The following is a 16,864-nucleotide window of genomic DNA, read 5'->3' as shown; positions in this document are numbered from 1 at the left end:
GATTACAGCATGCTAACTATATTTAGGGAATGTAGGCTCTGGGGCGAGGACGTCGTGACAAGGCACACACACATGTATACACACAAAAAAAACACCAGCTACCACACTTCATTTAAAAGTTAAAAAAAATCCTCACTCTCTCTGTCTCTGTCTCTCCTTTTTCCTTGTCAATAATGATGACATGTAGTGCTGAAGGGGGTCAGATCTCTTAATGTTAATGTTGGCAGCCTCAGCATGAGAGGTTTGACTTGGTGAAGAGTGAAAACAGGATGGACTGAAATATTGTTTTTGACCATCATTTTTATTTTCTTTCAGAAAGAGAGTTAATGGACTGTAAAGGAATCATATTTCTCTCTGAAGCACAGAGAGATCGAAAGAGTGAGAGAGACTGAGAGAGACAGTGCTGTCTCTCTCTCTCTTTCTCTCTCTCTCTCTCTCTCTCTCTCTCTGTGTGTGTGTGTGTGTGTTTTTTTAAATTTTTATTTAACCTTTATTTAACCAGGAAGTCCCTTGAGATTGAAATCTCTTTTCCGAGGGAGACCTGGCCAAGACAGCACACCAGTTACAGTTTAAATAGAAATAAAACACAACAGACAGGGAATACAAACATCAGTTACAGTTATAGTTTAAATAGAAATAAAACACAACAGACAGGGAATACAAACATCAGTTACAGTTATAGTTTAAATAGAAATAAAACACAACAGACAGGGAATACAAACATCAAACACACAAGGAAGAGACTATATCCAGCTCAATTAAGGCAGTTGCATTTCTCAGTTACATGGACTTTTAACATGGCTTTAAATTTTCCCAAGGGGACTAGTTTATTAAGATGTAGTATGCTCTGCAGATTATTCCAAGTCCAGGGAGCAAAGTAGGAGAAGGCTTTTTTCCCCAGCTCAGTGCAAACCCTTGGAACCTGGTAAGGAAGCCACCTGGTGGAACGAAGCTGAATACTGCTGGAGGTCTGCGTCAGGAGATGACATAAATATGAGGGGAGTTTACCCAGCATGGCCTTGTACACAAAAATATACAAATGAAGTTGTCTACGTAGATTTAGTGACAGCCAGTCAACCAAATCATAAAGCGTACAATGATGAGTACGAGAACCAGAATTGGTTATAAATCGTAGAGCACTGTGGTACACAGAATCTAAAATGTCTGTGTGTGTGTAAGGGAACAGCTTACTGTTTGTGGCTACTCTTCTCAGTCTGACAGACCTAAACATAACTGATATGTCTAGTACTACCAGCACTCAGTGTCACATATAGTGTAGCCACTATATACGTATCGTGTGTGTGTGTGTGTGTGTGTGTGTGTGTGTGTGTGCTTCATTCTGAGTGATTAAAGTGCTTTTACAAGTTACAACAACCATAGTTACAGTAACTATTGACAAAACTAATAAACCACGTCACTGAAAGTACTAAGAAGGCACCAGGATTGAAGCAGGGATGAGTTGACAGCTGAGGCATGATTTGAGTCAGGAATCAATCAGAATGTGTTATGCATTATGTAATATCCAGACTTTTTGACCCTGGTAAATGCCGAATACATAGGGCCAAGCCCCCTTTTTTATTATGTTTATCATTATTGTTATTACTCATTTGTTCAGTGCTCTTTGTTTCAGTGTTTTGCTTCCTTGGTAAAATGATTTATGGGCAATAAAAAGACAAAAACCTGGAGCTATGTATGCTAACATCTGTGTTCCCCCCTAAAAAGCACATAAACCCTCTCTTTTGGCAAGATTCCCAAGATTGCTTTTAATTAAGTACTGAATTATATTATCCACACATGCACACACACACACACACACACACACACACACACATGCATGCACACACACACACACACACACACACACACACACACACACACACACACACAATCCTCCTTAATCAGGGTGCCACTCAGACAGGCTGCCTTGAATAAACATTGAACCTAGACGTGTTTCTGTGTCTGAATGCATGTGTGGATATAAATGTGTGTGTGTGTGTGTGTGTGTGTGTGTGTGTGTGTGTCTGAGTGTCTGAGTGTCTCCCACAGACTAATTGCTACCATATTGGAGCAGCATCTTGATCAGAGTAATAAGCTTAATTTATCACCCTCAGTGCTTCTTTATATTGGACTACTGCCTCTCTGCAGGCCAGGAAGAACAGCTTCAGGGTTTGGGGGGCGGGGGGGAGGGGGTAGACAGACAGACAGACAGAGATTACTCTCTTGTGCCTAAGCTTGAGTGCATGTGATATTTGTAATCATGAACAGATTAGTTTCCAGTATTAATTAACTCCAATGAAGATTTGGGTTGATTGTGTTGACATATCAGCACACACACCTGCTACACAGGCTAGTTAGAGGAAAAAAAGTGAAAGAACGCTAACTGCACCCAGACATGCAGTGTGTGCATGGCTGCGTTCATGTTTTTTGTATGTGTGTGTGTGTGTGTGTGTGTGTGTGTGTGCGCGCACGCGTGCGTGTGTGTGTGTGTAAACTGACACACACTTTTACTCTCATGGAAATAGTTGCTGACAGGAGCATTATTTGACTGAAACACTAGAGACCATCCATTTGTCCTAGTTGGAGCGTTGTACTGTGGGGAGCTAGCCTGTGAAGAAAACCAGATTTTCCAACTAATAGAGATGGATAATAGCAGACAGACATCCATGATTAACTAACAATTAGGAAATAAAGATGTTTAAAGGTTCAGGTTGAGGTTATGTGCTTTGGACTGACTGTGTTCTCAGTGTGGATGGAGGTTTAGCCTGGTCTCAGTCCAGCTCCCTGCACTGTTGGCCCACTGGGTCTCTGATATCTATGGCCACTTTTACAACAGAAAATATTCTCCTCGAAACTCGTTCTCACAACTCTGTTCTCGCAATCCTTCACTTTTTATCTGTAGATGCAGTATCCATTATCTGCTCAGCGCTGCCCCCTGTTGCCTTGCCTTCCTCCACCAAATGAACACCATATGGCAATGTTGTATTTAGAGTGTGCACCGCGCAAAACACCGGGTTTGACTTCCCTGGAGGTCCGGGCTGCTGTTTAGATCTATGATCAGAGTTAAACTGCACTTGATTTGTTTGGACTGAAATGCCAGACATTAAAAAAGAACGGAAGCGTGTGTGTGTGTGTGTCTGTGTATGTGCATGATTGGGTTTTCTTGACTCATTTAGTTTTGCTCTGGGAATTGTACGTCCCTTTTTCAGAGGTAACTGGAATTTTGAGAGCTCTTGGTCGCACACACACACACACACACACACACACACACACACATACACGGTAGTCATATGTTCATAGAGTGGCCTTGATAAACAAAAATATGGAAATGTAGTTTGTCTCTGCCTTTGTCTCTCTCTAGCTTTCTGTGTTTGGAGTTTGTAATGCTTATGTTCTGATCTTCTGAGGTTCTACCCAAAGCATGATGCAACCATTCCGCTCGCTTTTCAATGATGTCACAAAGGGCCTAATCATTTGGAATTTTTACTCCAAAGCTGTTCTACAAGCTGGTACCCAGGGCCTCCAACATGGCATTTCAGCATGCCATGGTCCTTTGAACACATTTGCATAGGCACACTTCATGTGTATTCACATATGCGGCAGAGTGTCATAGTGAGCAGGAAGACCGGCCTTCAGCCACAGAATCCGGGGTCAAGCCACCGTGTCAACAAGCCTCTGCCCTGCTGAAGTGTCTTTGAGCAAGACACTGAATCTCTACCAGCTCCTGTTCTTTAGCTGACCTGGCACTCTGACCTCCCTGTGGAAGAGGGGCAACATTACATCTTATAGACCATGTGTGTGTGTCTACAATTTTTCATTCCAACCAAACACTAGAGCAGCTGAGAGTATTTGGTTGCAATGAAAGCCTGCATGCACATGGCTTTCAATGGCACATCGTTGGTGACCATTGTTGTAGTGCAGTACCACACACAGTGATTACTAACAATATGTCTATGCTTCCATCTAGTGGTCAATAAGTGCAGCTGAGCACATCAACTCCATCCTCCGCTCAGTAGCAATGCATCATCATTCAACAAGTTTTGCCTTGGTTGCTGTGTCTGTGTTGGCACGCGTGTGTGTGTGTGTGTGTGTGTGTGTGTGTGTACCGCCCACCTACTTATGCTCCTGTTTGCTAAGGCTTAAAGCAGTCTTAGGTTTTGTATCTTAATCCATATCTATGGTATCAGGAGAATGAAAGGCTAGCTTGATGAAGGAGGGTGAATGTTGACAGCGTTTATAACAAAATATGTCTCCTTATTGGAATTAATATATCAAGGCCACTGTCTATCAGCATATATCTGGTTTGTGTGTGTGTGTATGTGTTTGGTGCATGAGAGAGAGAAGAGAGAGAAACAAAGAAGTAATTTCTGTCACATTTCCATGACTAATCCAAAAGTAACATTTTCATGGGACTATTCAGGTCATTATTCCTTGATGTATCAGAAGACTAACTTTATACTTCTGCAGAAAAGCATCCATCGAGCTGGTAAGGATTCAGTGACTTGCTCAAAGACACTTCAGCAGGACAGATGTTTTTTGCCACTGAGGGGCTTGAACCTATAGGTCATAAGTTTAAAGTACAGACTGCAACACAGAATCCCTGGCAGACCCGCAGTATATAAACACTGACATTGGCTGTAACTGGTAGTTGCGACACTGCAGGGCTGAGTGGGCTGAAACAGGAGTAAAATAACAATACACACTCACATACACAAGCACATATGTGCGTGTGGGTGGTTGCATCATGTGCCTTTGCACACGCATACACATTGCTCTCACTCTGTCTCTTAGTTGCAGTTTAGTTTATTTGCACATATAAATAAATGAGACTCAAAAAAGAAAGAAGAAAAGAAAAAAACACAAATTGTACAAGTGCGATAGAGTAACCCTTAGGGCCTTCGAAAACAACAACAACAAAAAATCAAGATGACAAAGACACAATTAAAGTGGATAATAGAAAGTAATTGACAACAAAATTCAATGAGGAAGATGGTACAACAAAAAAACAAATGAGAGGTAAGGGAGATGTGCTAACTCTGATGCAGGTAATGAATTTGTAGGGAAGTGTGTGTGTGTGTTAGTATGCGTGTGTGTTTGTCTGTTTGGTCAAAGAGGAAGATACCTCATACAATGGTGCCCCCATAGAGATGTACCACAGAGATGTTGATAATCTTATCAACATCTCTCCCTATGGGTGCCTCAACTTCCCTAAGAGAAGACTCCACACTGTCTTTTCAGTGACAAAATCAAAGACGAACACCTTAACATTTATAATGCAAACACCATTCATTTATTGGTATAATATTCCATAATACTGTATAGGTATCATTCTATTAAATATGTACCAAGCCTGTGTGTATCTATAGGCAGGCATTTCACATTCAAGTCCAGGTTCAGTGCAGTGACGACCAAACATCTCATCTTGTCACCGTTTCTCTTGTTCCTAAGACAGGAGTGAATGAGGAGCAGAGGAAAGGGAGGGAGGGTACTGCTCGCTAGATCAGTTAATAATCTCAGATCATTTTACCTTTCCTATCTTCATCTTTCCTCTATTCCTCCATCCTCTCTTATCCATTCTCTCACCTCTCACTTTCCACGTCCGCACCTGATATTAAGTCGTTGATGTCCCTGTCATTCTTTCACTCAGTCAAGTACAGACTAATGCCTTTCCATTTCATAAGCTTGAATCTCATTGGCTGAGGGACAGAGTGGTCTCCCTGAGGTCCTCCTCAATGGCACCAACATGAACCAGCCCGGAATGCATTGTGGGTCAGCTGTAGAGACAGGCACGCGGGTCCGATAGGGTACAATCAGTGATCTGGTTAGGTCCAGATTGAGACAGTTAGGTCTGGTTTAGGCTGGTTGAGTCCAGTTTTGAATCCACCCGGCTCCTATTGTGGCTATTTGCCTCAAAGGACAAGTAATATACCTAACTTGGAACCAGTTGGTATAGAGCTTGCTAGGTCTAGTGTAACAAGGCAACGTAAAATAGATAACATCATGTAAATGCAGGGAGAATACCTGAGTCAAGTAGTACTTGAACACTGCTGAATGTTTGCTTGAACCTTACAGTAACAAATAGGTGTGGTTTACGCTGTTGAGACCTCTCCACTGTTTCAATTGTGCCAAGACAGCTCAAGATACTATTTGACTCATCCGAAAAAGAGGATTTATTTTATGGACTCATCTTAGGTGCTCAGGAGAAGAAGTTTTGTGTGTGTGTCGGGGGAAAATGTGTCTCGGGGGGGGGGGAATGCATTCATGCTCTCGGTGAAGCAGCAGCAGTAAGGATCCTGGTGAATCTTGGTGGATGCTGGAGGTTACAATCAACAATCAGAGTGTGTGGCTTCATCCCAATCTTCTAAAGTAACATTTCCTGTTCTGTGGTCTAAGGGTGTTCCAAGTTGTCACTGTTGATGGGGAAAGGCATCGAAGAGACTATTGAGATACACCCTGTTTGTCTGGCGGTGTGTGTGTCTGCGCACAAGTGCATGTTTGAGTCTGTGCATGTGACCATTTGCGCGTGTGCATCCGTGCATGTCTGTGTGCGCGTGTGCATGGGTTTGTGTCTATGTGTGTCTGTGCACCCCTGCGTGCACCTGAGTGCGTGTGTGTGTGTGTGTGTGTGTGTGTGTGTCTGTGTGTCCGTGTGGTGTGCGTGTGAGCAAATTTGTCTTCAAGAGTTCAAGGTATAGCAGCTGATGTGTCTTTAGACAGACACAAATACATCCAGTCCAAGCTTTATCCACTTCAAGTGTTCACACTGACGTCAGACCAGGATCCATAATCCAGCTCAGGCCGGGACAGTCTCACTTAAACTAGTCTCATTCCAAATCCAGAGTCTGCTTCAGGCATAGTTTCATCAAAGCCCAAACTATTAGAGTCCATTCCATAGTCTCCCTCTTCAGACCAGACTTAGAAGGAGAGGCACTGGACGCAGGAGTCTCAAAGGAAGGGGTTGTGGCTGTGTGTGTGTGCCTGTGTGTGGGTGCGGGCCGCTGGCCGGGGAGAGAGGGGGAGCAGAGGTTGGGGGAGGTTGGAGGGAAGGTCCAGAAGCCCGGCGGGAGGTTGGGTGAGAGAGGAGGGGAGGACAGGCGGCTGGTGATGCAGAGGGAGGGGCAGGGAAGGGCTGTACGAGAGCATGTGGGGGGGTAAGGGGGAGGTGGAGGACGGGCGCATTTGGTTTAGGGTAAGGCGAGGCTGGTCGCAGTGGAATGGGTTGGTGGGAGACGGAGCACTCAGACCTGGAAAGGAAGATGAGGATGTAAGGAAAGAATAAGATATTCACTGAACATATTTGTTAGCTGGGAGAATGTTTTCAGAAACTTAACAGTAGTGTAGTAGTGTAGTAGAGTAACTGTGTGTCACCTGAGAGGAAGGGGTTGTTGTGCATCTTGCTGGGGGGGTTGGGAGGTATCAGAGCATCCAGATTGACCAGCGAGGCCCCAGTGGGTCCCAGAAAGGCCTCTGGGGTCCGACACATACGTGTGGGCGGGGCGCTGAGCGGAGGTGCTAGCCGGGACAGGTCAAACATCTCTGGGCTGGCCGACCCTCCGCCGTTCACCTGGGGTTTCACCGGAGGGTCTGCCCCAAACGGATCAGGCTCTGCATCCACTCCGGCAAATGGGTCAGGGTCTGCTGTTGCCCCAAACGGATCTGCATCTGCACCAGGAGTGAAGAAAATAATGCAAAAAGAGTTGTTAAAGAATTGTTAAGGAATGAGGATGCAATATGAGGTTATACACTGCATTCACAAGATCAATGATATACATTTAATTTATTACAACTATTTAATTAATGAATCTGATACCATTGTAGGCTATCTCTGGGCTTATTGTGTATTTAAGTGTCTCTGACTGACACATTATATTGTCTGTAATGCTATACTTATTCTCTGTGTATCCACCAAGACAAAACCTTTTTCTTATGCAGCCTGTATTTGGTGAGAAAGGGTGATTCTGCATGTTGTGTACTACCTGTGGGACTGACAGGTTGGGGGGAGGAAACTTGCAGAGCCTCCTGTTTAGGCCCCTCCTCTTCCTGTCCAGAGAATGGATCTGTCCCATCAGCACCTGCACGTCAAAATGACTACTGATGAGTACAGTGCAATCATACACAGGCTACAATGGGATAATCAAAATTATATGATTTTGTATGTGCATGCGGATGAGCACTTGTGAGGCTGGTCAGTATTTCTAAAAAGTACCTGTGTGAGAGGGGCTCTCCCACCCATGATTGACAGGGCTGGAGGAGACAGGCCCTGCCTCCCAGGGGTCTGTAGGTGAGTTAGGAGATGGAGCCCAAGGATTGGACATGTTGGTGGATGTGGGCGGGGCTGTCCAGGGGCTACCAATCACCGGAGTGCTAGAGTGGACTGCTGCTAAGACAGAGAGACAAAATTTGTTTTCAGTGTAGGCCAGTTGCAGTACTGAATTTGTTGCTAGATAAAACACAATTTTGGATGTTTTTTCACAGTCCTGTCTAGCCATGCTGTGAGAAGATACAGAGAAAGGAAGGGGCTAGCATTATCCTAGCCTTTGAGTGTGTGGATGTGTGTGTTTGTCTATGATGAGCCACCCACCTACAGAGTCCCAAGGGTCAGAATTGATGTCGCAGGTGGGCTGGGTAGAGTTCCAAGGGTCACTAGAGGGAACCGGGGCCTCGGAGGAGGGGCCAAATATGTCCACCAAGTCCAGCATGGCTGACTACAGAGGGAAGAAAAGCCTGTCTGTAAATCTGCGCCGAACATTCCCTCCCCTGCTTCCAAGTTTCCTTGACTGGGCAGGTTTTTTGAGCCATGTAGGGCTCTTAGTAAGACAGAACCAGACAGAACTTATCCAATCCTGTTACAGATCTGTGGAGGAGAGGGAGGAGTTAGGGAACCGTTACGGTGGTGTGTTATAGACTGGTAAACTTCTGAGTTTACCGCTAGGACGCTGCACACTAACGAACAATCATGTTACAATTACAAAACGTAATTCAGAACAATATACTCAACATATACATTAAAACAACATCTATACATCCAGTATGGTAGTCTCGCAGCCAGTGAAGTGAAGCAGATGAGACAGTCTGTCAGTGTTACCAGCTGAGGTGGAAACTATGCTGAAAGTACTGAAATATTTTACTCAAATAGAAGTGATGCTACTTCAGTTATTCAGTAATTTATTTAAAATTTACTCAAGTCACATTGACAATGTTTTACTCACGTAAAAGGGAAAGGTTAGCTCACTCAAAAAGAAAAATATGCAGTTTCTTTTGAGCAGAAACACTTTTGTATGTTCAACCCCCACCCCTCCACATAAATAATTAGTAATTCATAATAATTAATACATAAATAAATAAATAACAGAATATGCATTTTGATGTGTCCTCACAAGTAATTTGATCATTCACTGAAATTATGAAATTATGTGAAATTACAATTTTTTTCACATGTGAACTCATGGTTCTGTGGACAGTTCACATGATCACATTAATGTGGAATTCATGTGTTTTTTTCTATAAGGGTAATGCCCATACTCTTGTGTTATGCTGGCGACCTAGGAATCTAATCTTGCTCTATTGTTGGATCCACTGTAAGAGGCTAAATGGCTAAAAATGTAACTTTCCACCTCACCCCATTACTGTGTGAATATGTGATTAACCTGGACTTGATGATCTGTGGCATCATGTGACTGACCTTTCAGTGTTTGTGGTGGAAATGTCAGGCATTATGCCTGTCCATGAAACATTATGAAACATCAAGATCAACATGATATTAGCCTATTGTATATGCATATAGAAAAAATATATATCTAATTTAGTTTGCTTCCTTGGAGCGCCCTCTGACTGATTCCAAACTAAAACAGATGCTTTTACCAGTGCTGTCATCTTGTATAAAAAAAACATCAGGGACCAGAAGTTCCACAATAAACAACATATGACCAATCACTAGCCGTGGAACCTTTACATAAGACAACACTTGACTCTGATTGGCTTGTTGACAGGCCAATGAGTAAGGGAGCTGGTGCGCTACAAGATAAGGAGCATGCTTTCAGGGAAATGTCATGCTGAGCTCAAGGTTAGACAAGACAAAGTCATTATCATTCTGCAGGCACCTCCTTCTCCCTCTCAGGTCTCTCTATCATTTCTCTCTCTAACCTCACCCATTATGCTGATCTGTCTTTTCCTCTAGTTTCCCTCCCTATCCCACTATCACCACAAATATAAAACATGCTTGCGCAGTTCACACTATGCACTTCCTTTTCCAAACGCCTACCAACAACCACCCACAAATACAAATGCATCCACCCACCTTTCCATGCGAAAACACACGCACAGAGCACTCATGGAGCACGCATGCGCCCACACATATACACACACACACACACACACTCTTACACTCACCTCCCGTGTCCCTGACTGGCTCTCTCTCCTGCTCTCATCCAGGGCCTTCTGTAACAGCGACTCGTCTCCTTGGCGACAGCGCTGCTCCTGCAGAGGCGGCATCGTGACATCATCAACATCATTACCACAGCAATCCTGTGGACGCACACACACACACACACACACACACACACACACACACCAACACAGAGAGAAACACTCTTTGGCTTGGGCTAGCAAAATGACAGCACTGGCGGCTTTTTATGCTGTTGAAATATTTAGTTGACAAAGAGCAGAGGCTGGTTTAGTCCAAGCAGAGAGAGAAACAGAGGAAAAATGCAACACAGAATTCCTTCTGCATTATTTCTGGAGGTTTAGTGAGACAGTGAGAAGTGAGACATCAAGACAGCGGACAGGGGGACAAGATAATACTAGATACTACAGTATCAAAGCATTGCTAGAGGAAGAGGGAACGGAGTGATGAAGAGAACAAGCAGTGGTCATTTAGTTTAACAACCATTGGGAGGAAGGGGTCCTGGGGGCAGAGGGAGGAGTGGAGAGTGGGAGGAGGCGAGGATGGAAGATCTGATGAGAGGCTAAGGAAAGAAGGAAAGCTGAGAGTTAGGAAGGAAAGTCATTAGTTAGATAAAAGAGGAATATTTCAGTTAAGATGGAAGAGCCATATTAATAAATACACACAGACACAGAGCTGAGATCATAGAGGGTTAATAAGTGTTTGCACAAAATGTTAAAGTGTGAGGCACCCGTGTGTGTGTGTGTGTGTGTGTGTGTGTGTGTGTCTGCGTGTGTCTATGTGTGTGTGTGTGTGTGTGTGTACCTGCTCATGCTCCTTTTTGCTCAGGCTTAAAGCAATCTGTAGTTGTGTGTCTTCATCCATCTCTATGGTAACAGGAGTAGGAATGGCTAGCTAGATGAAGGTGGGTGAATGTTCAGAACGTTTATAGCAACATTTCATTACTGGAATCATCAAGAGGCAGTATGAAGAGAAGGAAAGAGAGAAAGTGAGGGAGGTGGAGGAGATTTATTGTCCAAGAAGTTGGAAAGAAAAAAAGGAGTCTGTAGTCTGGGAAGGAGAGAGGTGATTACACCAGTTACACACTGATAGCATAAGGACATGATACATCATCATAGCATCTGTGTGTGTGTGTGTGTGTGTGTGTGTGTGTGTGTTTTACCTTCTGACTCTCCTCCCTGCTCATGGCTAGAGCCAGCTGGAGCTGCAGCTCCTCCTCCCCGCTGGTCTGAGGGCGAGCCTGCTCCAGGTCTGAGGCCGCACGAGGAGACGAGGACGACGCTGGAGGGCGTAAAGAGGAAGGAGGGTGAATGAGAGAGCGAGGGAGTTGTGCAGTTGGGACAGACAGTTGTAATGAGAGTGGGGGAATAAGATTGGGTGAGGAGGAATGGGCAGGTTGAGAGAGGGATGACCAGAGGGACAGAGAGATGGGGGAAAGGAGCTGATTTGAATATTTTCAGGCTTACACTGCATTATTGATAATCTATCTGATGGATCGTCCAGACTGCTGGCCTAGACCACATAATGCATTTAACTAGGGATATGGATCAAACTGAATATGGCTGTATTTTTAAGTATGAAACCATTTATTCAAACACTGCCACCAAATGAAAGGAGATATTCAGTGCTCTAGATAAGGGGAGACTTTAAATACCCACTCACAGTTAAAGGAGGACGGAGAGCCTCTGGAGCGGCTGAACTCCTCCCCATAGAGCACTGCCATGCTAGGCTGGCTGGTTCGCCTGCCAGGGTGGTAAGAAGGGGGTACGCCTCCGTACACCCCCCCTCCCCCTCCCCCTCCTCCTCCGCCTCCGCCTCCGCCTCCGCTGCCTCCCCCAGCCATGCGCTCCTTGGTCTTCAGGGCCTGGCTCCTCTCCTGGCGGAGGCGCTCCTCGTCCCGCAGGAGACACACCAGTTGGCGTGCCTTTTCCCTCACATTGGCCCCCTGGTCTCTGCCGTCACGGTCCACATACTGGAAGTCTCTCAGCGTCTGACCCACACAGAGACAAACAACATTATAGTGATCGTGTGGAGGTCATCAGTCATCTTTCTGATCGATGTACTATGGAAGTTTTAGTGCAGAAGCAGCAGTAAAACCTCATTTATCTGAACCTCAGGCATAATGAACAAATGTGGCAATGTGAGATGATCTTTCATCATTTGTGCACAGTTATTCATATTTGTCCATAAAAAAATGAATTTTAGAATATATACAGTATATCCATGCATGGGTCATCATTTTGTGAAAGCTTCCAAACCAGTATTTTGGTGTCTTTCAGTCATCGTAACATTCCTTCACTCTGAACAAACTCTTTGTTTGTTTCTGTTGATTTTGGTTTTGAACATTTGTAATCTCGGCAATATTGAAGAAGAGAGCTCAACCCTCAGTGTGTTTTCCGAGAATTCAATAAAGGTTAGAAGAAAGGAAGGGTTCAAAATACTGAGGTTCTAGCTGCAGGCCAGTACCTGTATGGTGAATGCGTTCTCACGGCACTGTTGGGCCACTCTCTCTGAGCCCGTCTTCAGCAGGTAGTCCAACAGAGTCAGGGCCTGAAATCAAATACCGGTTACCATACTGATCTCCAAAATGAGTATTTCATTACAGTTCCATTTTAAGCATTTACCTGACACCCTTACAATGAACAGAATAGGAGAATAAGCTTCCGTTCCTAGATAACAAACATTACACGCAACCTCTAATGAGAAGTGCAGTGAGATGGACGCAGAGAACTTGAAAGTGGGTGAGGTTTTAAGACAAGCCAGTCTTGTGCCACTTTCTCTCAACTGCCCAAAGCTTTGTACATTAAATTTGCAAGGCCTCAGATAACCCAGGGGTAGGTGGGGACAGACAGGCGGGTGTAGAAGAAAGGGGACAGAGGGAAAAAAGAAAAGAGGAGGTCAAAAGAGGAGGCAAGAGTAGACAGAAATGTGAAGTTGTTGGAGATTGTGGAGAGTGAGGTGGAAGGAGTGTGGAGAGGACAGACGATGAGAGGGAGGAAGGACGAACAGGCCGTAACACAGCTTTAGAGGGGTTAGCAGAAAGGAGAGGTTGTATATAATAATAGTCCCTTTCATTTGCAGATGAGATCACCTTGTAGACATGTCTCCAGTTCTTGCCGCTGTCATTGAGGCGTTTCCAGACCATGCCCATCACCTCAGCAAACGCCACCACGTTGAAGGTCAGGTCAGCGATCTCCGACATGAGAGACGAGGAAGGGCCCCATGGATCGTTAGAGGTGGCCTCACGAACCTGCACATCGCCAGAGGAGGAGCCATGGCTTATATTTATTTTCACATTTACATTTTATCCATATACCTGACGCTCTTATCCAGAGAGACGTGAAATAGGTGCAACAGTAGAATAGGGACTGAAAGGGTCAAAGCAACAACCGGTCACTAGAATATTAATCTATAATAAAGCTATCTATAATAAATGCCCAGTAAAGAAATAAGAGCCAGTAAATGATCTTTGTTTTGATCTAATATGATATATCAACAACATCAGAGTAATGGTAAAGGCTTTACCACATTATCAAAGTCTTAAAATACAGTACATTAGAAACATTTAAAATTATATCATCTATATATTTGTATAGGCCTATACATTACTATTATATATTACACAAATAGGCTTTGTATAAAAGCTATTGCATATCAATGACACATGAAGATAATTAAACAAATGAGTTCTAATACCTTGATCTCTGCTTCTGAGTAGTTGTGTACAATGTTCTTCACCTGCCGGCGCAGGGCTGAGGTTGTCATGGTGACAGAGGTGGTGGAGTGAATGGAGGGACAGAAAGTCAACAAAAAACCCTCAACAGGTGGAGGGAGGAGGTGGAGGGAGGAAAGCGGACTGGAGTTGGGATGAAGAGGTAGTTATGGCAGTGAAGGCTCCTCTCTTCTGTCAGGAGTTAGGGACGCCACTGTGTGGAAGAGATGAGGGAGGGGGGTCAAAGACAATTTATGTGAACAAATAAAACCCAAAAGTAGATTTATGTCTATCTCACTCCTTCTAGGGTCTTTTAGGGTGAGCTAAGTAGCCATTAATTCCGACTAAATGACTTTGGTTGAAAATGGGACCTGGACAAAAATCTAGGGATGAACTTTGGGCTCACACATGGTCAGGTTGACCAAAAAAAAAACAAAAAAACAAAAAAAACTCCAACCTCTGATGCTTCCTTGCATCCGCTTTCCTTGTCTGACTTAAAATATGTCAAAAAAGACAATTGTGAGAAATCATGAATCCATACACTCAGGATGAGAGAGGAAGCAAAACAAGGAGTCAAGCAGACGACTTCAACCATTGATTTCATTTGGATCGTAGGCCTGTTCTGACACTAACCCAAAATGCATCTACCTGCCTCGATCTTAATATAGTGCGAGATATAAACAAGGGCTGATGATTATGATTGAATGAGTGGCTCAGTGTTAGTTGGTGCCCACTCAAAAGGAAGTGGGTCATAAAAAGTGCTGGCACTCAGGTGTCTGACGAGGCTTCCTGGTAGCTTATTTTATTCAGGCCAACACGCACATATGCGCGCCTGTGTGAGTGCGCGTGCACACATACACACACGCACACATACACATGCACACACATGTACACACACACACACACACACACACACACACACACACACGTACACACACAACCCATTTTCCTTTCCAAATTCATATTTCAGTGAGGGCGCAAGGGAATTCATCATTAAGGCTCCTGTGATACTTCTTCCTCTCCCTGCGCCTGAGAGCTTTCACAGACACAGTCCATAATTAACCTACTAAACCAAAGCCGATCTAGGGTAACCCCACTAAACCAAACCTCATCTCATTAATCATCGGCCTACTAAACTGTCAAATTCATTTCATTAAAGATGGTCATACTTTTCAACTAAACCATCCTTCTGATCATCAGCTGGCCTGAATGAAACTACACTGTGGCTTGAAACATTGTGATTGAGTTTTGAAACTGAGAAAAACCAGTGCAACCAAGCTGACAGCTGGTGCTGCATTCAGCAATCTGAATACAAACTGGACACACAGCAACACAGAGTCCAACACAAATTTCCCCACAGGGACAATGAAAGTATTTCTTATCTTATCTTATCTTATCTTATCTTATCTTTATCTGAAACACTTGAACCACTTGTTCTAACCTTCACACTGCTTCTTACTATAAGGTCTGTAGCAACTGATAATGTAATAACTTCTGGATAATGTAATAACTTGATAAAATGTTAAAATGTGGGTTGGAAATTTAATTATGTAATATTAAAACATGTTAATGTACCAAATTGCCGGATAATAACATCACATCATTATATTAACAAGCAATTATTACTTCATAAGAGGTGTAGTATATTTATTTGATGATCTATTTGATGATGTAATAATGTAACAAGAATAAGAAGAATTAAACAACTGGAGTTGTTACATTATTAGTCAATATTATTATTACATCATCAGTTAAAATGTTCTAGTCCTTCTTAAGTAACAAATATGTAATCATTTGATGTATTTTATTACATTTAGAGGTGTACATTTTTGACTATTTAGAGGGACATTTTTATAAAATTTTGACAAGTGATTAGAAGAAGAAGGACTTTTTTATTTTGACTTGCAGCCTCCCCATTTTAAGTCCTGGGACATCTCTTTAAAGATCCGTGTATAATTTATTTTATCTTTATAATTGTTTTCATTTTCATTTTTCATTTTTTTGTGTTAAACAGACTAAACAGTCTCTAATACCATGACAATGTGCGTGTAAAATATTTCACACAATGGCACTATTCCCTGCTGTTCAACAGTCCACAAAGGTTGTGGAACAAGTCATAGGATGCCTTGTCCTGCGGAAATGCACACATCAGCAGAAGTACTAAGGAACTGCAATACACACAGGAGGGACACAGACAGAAAAGGGTGAGAGGAGAGTGAGTCTGTGTGTCTGTGCATGTGCAAGAGACAAAGAGAGAGAGAGAGAGAGAGAGAGAGAGAGAGAGAGGATGAAGGGCACAGAGAAGAAAGTAAAGCTCAGCAACTTCAACCGGTATCACCTTTCTGCAAAATCATCTTCGGCTCTGCGTTCTGACATATCAGACACACACACACACACACACACACACACACACACACACACACACACACACACACACACAGGTGTATCAAACTATTGCAGGTGCTGTCTTTCTCTGCTCTTTTTGTCCCATAATCTGACCCTTATGGCCACTACAGATATTTCACATTGTGGCTGGCACCAAGGTGGGAGTAATATGATCAGTCTCTGTGTTGCAGCCTGCTTGACAACTTTCAAAACAAATTGAGAGAACAGGGGATGGGAATGCCTGGTAAAGGAATTAGCAGAAAGTAAGAAAGTGTGTGTGAGAGAGATGGAGAGAAGGAATACATAACAAGAAAGGACAATTTATGTGCACCACTAAAATCCCAAACTAGGCTGGGCTGTACAGTTTC

At 43.5% G+C, this 16,864-nt stretch overlaps 1 protein-coding gene across 1 annotated transcript; it reads right to left on the bottom strand.

Moving 5' to 3' along the window:
- Positions 1 to 6,942: 6,942 nt before the first annotated feature.
- Positions 6,943 to 14,175, bottom strand: epn3b (epsin 3b). Its single transcript, XM_071927740.2, has 11 exons — positions 14,096 to 14,175; positions 13,491 to 13,649; positions 12,866 to 12,949; positions 12,062 to 12,389; positions 11,562 to 11,680; positions 10,387 to 10,473; positions 8,579 to 8,702; positions 8,204 to 8,374; positions 7,974 to 8,069; positions 7,366 to 7,659; positions 6,943 to 7,241 (listed from the first exon to the last, which is right to left on the bottom strand). The coding sequence occupies exons 1-11, from the start codon at positions 14,162 to 14,164 to the stop codon at positions 6,943 to 6,945; spliced, it is 1,830 nt and encodes a 609-aa protein (XP_071783841.2). The 5' UTR covers positions 14,165 to 14,175.
- Positions 14,176 to 16,864: the final 2,689 nt, after the last annotated feature.

This window comes from Centroberyx gerrardi, chromosome 3, assembly GCF_048128805.1.
Source record: "Centroberyx gerrardi isolate f3 chromosome 3, fCenGer3.hap1.cur.20231027, whole genome shotgun sequence".
Classification (NCBI taxonomy): Eukaryota; Metazoa; Chordata; class Actinopteri; order Beryciformes; family Berycidae; genus Centroberyx; species Centroberyx gerrardi.
Note: the sequence above shows the minus strand (reverse complement) of the source record. Positions and strands in the feature narration are given on the sequence as shown.

Coding starts and splice junctions, on each gene's coding strand:
- epn3b (XM_071927740.2), bottom strand. CDS start 14,164: ATGACAACCTCAGCCCTGCGCCGGCAGGTGAAGAACATTGTACACAAC. Junction 10,474..11,561: donor GCAGGGAGGAGAGTCAGAAG/GTAAAACACACA, acceptor CCGCCTCTGCAG/GAGCAGCGCTGTCGCCAAGG. Junction 7,242..7,365: donor CAACAACCCCTTCCTCTCAG/GTGACACACAGT, acceptor CTTCCTTTCCAG/GTCTGAGTGCTCCGTCTCCC.